This window comes from Trichomycterus rosablanca, chromosome 3 (genome assembly GCF_030014385.1).
Source record: "Trichomycterus rosablanca isolate fTriRos1 chromosome 3, fTriRos1.hap1, whole genome shotgun sequence".
Taxonomy (NCBI): domain Eukaryota; kingdom Metazoa; phylum Chordata; class Actinopteri; order Siluriformes; family Trichomycteridae; genus Trichomycterus; species Trichomycterus rosablanca.
This window is the reverse complement of record NC_085990.1, coordinates 11,422,115-11,428,312: the sequence shown is the minus strand read 5'-3', so window position 1 is coordinate 11,428,312 and position 6,198 is coordinate 11,422,115. Positions and strand designations below refer to the sequence as shown.

The 6,198-nt window shown below is 43.7% G+C and overlaps 1 protein-coding gene across 1 annotated transcript; it reads right to left on the bottom strand.

Moving 5' to 3' along the window:
- Positions 1-240: 240 nt before the first annotated feature.
- On the bottom strand, positions 241-5,986 carry sbk1 (SH3 domain binding kinase 1). The gene is made up of 4 exons (XM_062991835.1): positions 5,917-5,986; positions 3,662-3,846; positions 2,573-2,775; positions 241-1,014 (listed from the first exon to the last, which is right to left on the bottom strand). Exons 1-4 carry the CDS (start codon positions 5,955-5,957, stop codon positions 241-243), a joined length of 1,203 nt encoding a protein of 400 aa, XP_062847905.1. The 5' UTR covers positions 5,958-5,986.
- Between the last annotated feature and the right edge of the window lie 212 nt (positions 5,987-6,198).

The window sequence follows — 6,198 nt, the reverse complement described above, 5'->3', positions numbered from 1 at the left end:
TTTTGTTCTGTTGAGACTACTCAAGAGGGGTTTCTTATTTAGAAATGTTTGAATGTTTGAAACAGTTGGTTGTAGAATTGTGGAATTTTGGAATCATAAAAGTTTGGACACTACATTTATTTTAGTAGCTTGGGTAAATATTAACACTTACACTACTGGCACAAATCCCTGTAGGATAAAGACCTTTTTTCTAACATCAATCAACTGCTCGTTTTACACCTACTAATGTCCTTTTATTTTTCATACACAAATCTCGATGGGTGTTGCCATTACCATCTTACTCTTGTCCTGCCGATTGGGTGAGGGGCTTTTGGAAGCCTCCTCCCTGGAGGAGTTCGGCTCTGACTGGATGCTACGCTTGAGAGGCGTGGGTCGAAGACAGGAAGCGTTAGTCACTAAGCCAGATTCTCCATGTCTGTGGACAGTGACTCTGGTAGCCACTCCTCTCGAGGCTCTAAAGGAAGCTCTTCGACGATGATGGTTGAGCAGATCATATTTTAGAAAGTAGAAGACTTCCTTCACGCCGCAGCGGCGCTCAGGCTCCGGGGCCAGGAGCCGGCTGAACATGCGCAGAGCGTCATCAGTAAAGCGGCGCCACTGTGAGGGCACGGTGCCCGGCGGGCACGTGCCGTGTTGCCAGCGCTGAAACTCTGCGTAAAAAGTGTCGTTAGCCAGTGCTGCTTCCCACGGGAAGTTACCGGTGAGCATGCAGAAGAGGAGCACGCCGAACGCCCAGACGTCCTGGGGTGTCGCCACCACAATGCCCTCAGAGCCTGTGACCTGGCACACCTCAGCAGCAGTGTAAGGGATGGTCCCGCTGACACGCTTGACACGGCTGCCTGCCCGTCTTGTCATTCCGAAGTCACCCAGCTTCACGTGTCGGCACTCGCGGTCGAAAAGGAGCACGTTCTCTGGTTTAACGTCCCGATGGACCAGATTTTTACTGTGCATGAAGTCCAGAGCCAAGCCGAGCTGTTGCACACAACGTTTCACCATGTCCTCAGGTAAACCAGCCTGAGAGAGAGAGAGAGAGAGAGAGAGCATATCTGTTAATAACTCTGCTATTAATCATCATACATTGCCCTTAAAAATAATAAGCCCCAAACGTACAACATATAACCAAAAGTATGTGGACACCCCTTCTAATCAATATCACGGTCAGGTGATTCAGTCATACTAATTGCTAATAGTGTATTTAATTCATTCTTAATTTAATTAAGTCTAATAAATGATATACTTGAACTTATTGGTAACATTTTGGGGAAGACCCGAACCTGTTCCGGCATGACTTGTGCAGAGTGTGGACCATGAAGACATGGTTTAATGAGTTTGATGTGTAGGAACTCCAGTGGCACATCGCCCAATGAACACCTTTGGGATAAATTATAACCTGGTTTGCAAGGCAGACGTTCTGTTCCAACATCAGTGTCTGAGCAAATAAACAGTCCCAAATTCCCACCGTCACAGTTCCGACAAGCTTCCAAAGAAATCTTCTGAAAAGCTGCTGTCACTAATGCAGCCACTGTGTGCTCCCACCTCTCTGGGAGCACATGTTTGGTTATGGTGTGTGTGTGTGTTCAGTAAAGTCAATGTCCCTTCTTGTGATTGGTCTCCTGTTGATAATCCACGGGTGCACCTTGTTTAGGGAAAATGCTCAGGACATTTGAGGAGTTGGAGACTATTTTGGTTTTTTGCTCCTGTCCATTTGCCCCTGTCCATTTGCCGTTTGCGCCTGTCTGTTGGTTCATATTCGTTTGCTCCTGTTTGTTTGTTCTTATTCATGCTCAGAAGTCTTGTTTACTCTTGTTCCTGTTGGTATAAATTCTTGTTTAGTGTAGCATTTTAGCTTAGGGTTTATTATAGTGTAGTCACGTTATGTGTTTAGATTAGTCTTAGTGGTTAGCATAGAATTTAGTTTAGACTTAGCATAGGTTACGTGTTTGTATGACTTGTCTTGTGTACACTCGTCTTGTGTTTTTCTATTATTAAATGTTTTGTATAACATCTCTGAGTGTATGTCTGCCCTTCTTGTCAAGTCTAGCCCTAATTCGTTACAGCTGCAAAAGGAGGTCTTTGGTTTTGGAATCGGATGTCCAGTAAGCTCATGGTCAAGTGTCTACATACTTTTGGTGAAACGTTTATATTTCTTTTTCAGCATATAGTAAAGTAATAAAATAAGTGTTTTTTCCTCATTTATAAAACTGTATGTTACTTATTCCTTAAGTTTAGGTAATAACTTTGTCCTGGTTACAGTTCCACCATAAAACGCTGGGCAGCAATCACACACTCATACATTCACTCACTTACTCCCAACTCGAGGCAATTTAGAGCAGCAAATCCACATTTTTTTGCACTAGAGGTGCAGAACTGCTCACAGACCAGAGAATCAAACCCAGGTTCCCAAGAAATGACTACAAAATAACTGCATCATGTTATGTAAAATACATGACAAAGAGTAGAGTGTAAAAACCTCCAAATATGAGTAAAAGGACAGAAGTAAATACTGTAAATACTGGTTTTGAATGATATATCTACATACAACATGTAGTGTTAAGGACTATGCCTAGCTTACCTGAGGCGGTATGATGTCGAACAGGTCACCTGCCGGTGCATACTCCTGCCCAAACACATAGCTCTCCTCCGTCTCAAACAGAACATCCAGAGCTTTAATGATGAACGGGCTGCAGCCCAGAGCTACTGTCAAACTGTACTCCCGAAGAAAACTCCGCAGCTTTGTCTTGTTCTTATTGACATACTTCAGGGCCAATTTTGTGCCTGAAGAACACACACACACACACACACACACACATAATGTTATCACAGAAAGGAGGATAATTTAAAACTTTCTATAACAGTGAGCCATCTGTTAAGCCCTTAAACGGCTCATAAACACTATAGCAGGTGGGTTAAAATTGGGGGTGTGGATCAGAGGGTTGAAGTCAACTTATAAATAAAATGACCATTTGTCCACTTTTTCCATCCAAGCTAGTTGTGTCCAAATTCTCCACTGCTGCAGGCCCCTACAACATGTGCACAGTAGCTGTCCATCTATTCATCCATCCATCCATCTATCCATCCATCTATCGCATTCAGAGAGTCACACACTGCTGTCCGTGAGACATCCATCCCATGTGCAGACGCCTCAACTAGCCAACGTCCAAAACTCCAGCAGTCATTCGACCTTTCTCTCCCTCAGATACAACCAATTGGGCATGGACGTCAGGCTGGTCATAATCTTGTATAAACAAACTATATCCACTTTCAATTACTAGACAATGTGGGGTGCTTGGGTGGAACAGCGGCCTAATGTGCTAGCCCACCACCACTGAGATCTTAAACTCTTGAGTTTGAATCCCAGACTGTTCTATCGACCTGGCTGTGAGCCCAGGTGAACACATCACAGAGAGGGAACTGGGCTTCATTGCCACTGTACATGTCCGTCCTCTGCTGTCTGGTCAAGGTGTTTGTGGAGTTGCATGTCTCTCTCTATGGGTGCTCGGGTGGCACAGTGGTTAAGTACGCAAGCTCACTACCATGGTTTGAATCTCAGCTCTAAAGTATAAATGTATTAACAAAAAAAATTTACTGAATACTTGTTTGCCCTCATTGTTTTCACACCTCAAAAAACATGAAAAAGCTGGAATCACACACTGATGCTTACCCTGTGTGCGGTGGGCCACCAGATCCACTCTGCCGTAGGTTCCTTTCCCTAAAGGACCAATCAGTTCATACTCCTGTTCCACCTCGGAGGCGGAGAGGGTGGTGATTGACAGAGCTTGCATATCCTCCACTGGGGCCATGCCAACACTAAGACTCCTTCCCGCTGTGGACATGCCCACTTGGGCACTAAAACAAAAGACATTTAATTGTTTAATATGTTATGTTATAATTTATACAATTATTTTCAAGAACTGCTATAACAGGATTAAGGCTGCTGCAGGGTGGGATTTGGACCCACTGCGACCCTGATCCGGATGAATCAGGAACACAAAAATCAATAATAAATTATGAACTTCAGTACATTTGCGTGTCTTTATTTGTGTGTCAGTCAGAGAGATTTGAAATAGCCTTTAGAAGTAAATAGTCTTTTAGTTTGCAGGCAGTTCTGCTAATCTCAGAGGGCAAGCGTGGGCACATGTCTTCTCTGATGCCACTATAATCGTCTCTGAGGAAAGCGCCAAGTGACCACGATGATTGGCTGGCAAAAATATGACTTCTGCATGATATACTGCATTCACACAGAAGCACAAAGACACTACATGGCCAAAAGTATTTGCACACCGATCGAACCCAGACACCTATAGCCCATGTTGCTGTGTGGCACCCACTGTGCCAGCTGCGTCAGCAGGCTGCCCCACAAATACCGCTAATGCATTTTGGCTTTTTACCCAGGTAGTCAATAACCATGAAGGTCCTCCAGAATAAAATCAATAAATCTGACGAGCCCACGCATTGACCCACATCTAAATGGGCATTATTACAGGAAGCAGACTGTGCCCATTTAGTGCACTTCCATGCACATTTCCCAGTCCAATTAGATACCATTACCACCACACACTCTCCCAAGATGAACAGTATTATAGTGAATCAATCTGGTGGCGCCTATTTACGTTTAAAAGGCTAGACAATAATTATCTGTCAGATCTGGTCAATATTCTAATCACAATAGTAATAGTAATTAGTCTGGAAAAAAAACAGGGATTATTTTCACAATGTTTGTTTTGTGGTCCATTATTTTCCCTTAATTATTTAAATGAATGGGTGGCGCATAGCAACATGGGTTCTGGGGAGCTGGGTTTGGACGTTCATTCTGGTTAGTGTGTGTGGTGTTTTGCATGTTTGCAAATCCACGTCCCCTGAATACTCCAGTTTCCTCCCAAGCATTTGTTCAACAATATTTATTTACCACTAGCAGTTTAATCAAACGTGTTATTATATATAGCCAAAAGTATGTAGACAGCCAAAAGCATGAAGCATGGCATAAACAATACATGATGCCCATTTGTGGCTATAACAGCCTCCAGTAAGATGACCTTCTTTCCAAGGTTCTGGGCATGTGTGCCTATTCAGTCATTGAAGATGTTGGACAAACAGACCTGGATTGCAGGTCCAACAGTGTTCCAATTCATCTCAAATCCCTGCGCCAGGTGGGGTTTGAACCAGTGACCCTTTGATTACTAGTCCAGTACCTTAACCACTAGGCGCCTTTATCCACATTACAGTTACAGTATACAATAGGGATGTAACGATGCACCACAAGACAGTTAAAAATCGGTGCACGTGCCACGATTCGAATCGGTTATTCATTTAAAATGAATCGATATTCACTTTAAACAGCAGAGGGCACTGGAGCTATTTACCTCACCTGGTTGACGGCACTTCATAAAGTTGCCAGGTAGGGGGATTTTCCAGCCAAATTTATTTATGTGAGGATACTTTCTTTATTTGTACTATTCATGTATTTATATAACGTTTTGATTTTTTTTTTACACAATAAGCATTATTTGGCATAGTTTGTACCTACCTCAGAGGGGCATTCATTATTTAGATAAATAAAAGATATACAAATACAGTATTTTTTTTTTTAAGGAACTTTGTCATAACTTCTCATTTCATTTTGTTTTAAAAAATCATGAACCCATTATCATGAATCGTATGGCATCGTGGGTAGAGTGTAAGTTACATCCCCAGTATACAGTCTGAACAATTAAGGGTTAAGGGCCTTGCTCAAGGGTCCAACAGCAGCAACCTGGCAGTGGTGGGGCTTGAACCAGCTACCCTCTGATTATTAGTCTAGTACCTTAACCACTAGGCTACAGCCTGCCCAAACCCATCACGGATCTTACCAGAATGATTATTTTTGAAATGCATACATATTAAACGTATCGTGAGTGTGTGGCGGTTACCGGGTCTCACCTCCCGCCGGCACCCTCTCGTTCAGCTCCATGCTCCTGCATCCACGCGCCACCGGCTCACCGAATTCCCGTTGGAATGTGACCGACAGACGAACCTCAGGTCTTCAGCGGAGCCCAGGAGCACCAGAGCGCCTCAGAGTTCCGAACTTCTGCTGAATGTCTTTAAACGGTCCGTATTGCAATGTGCAGATCTAGGTATTCGTTATCTGTTGATGGGCGCGCGCTGCTGCTGCTGTTGATGCTGTCGGGGTTTTGTCCTGGTTTCCCTGCGCGCGCCTGAGAC

Coding starts and splice junctions, on each gene's coding strand:
- sbk1 (XM_062991835.1), bottom strand. CDS start 5,957: ATGCAGGAGCATGGAGCTGAACGAGAGGGTGCCGGCGGGAG. Junction 3,847..5,916: donor CGAGAGGGTGCCGGCGGGAG/GTGAGACCCGGT, acceptor CTTTTGTTTTAG/TGCCCAAGTGGGCATGTCCA. Junction 1,015..2,572: donor TCGACATCATACCGCCTCAG/GTAAGCTAGGCA, acceptor TCTCTCTCTCAG/GCTGGTTTACCTGAGGACAT.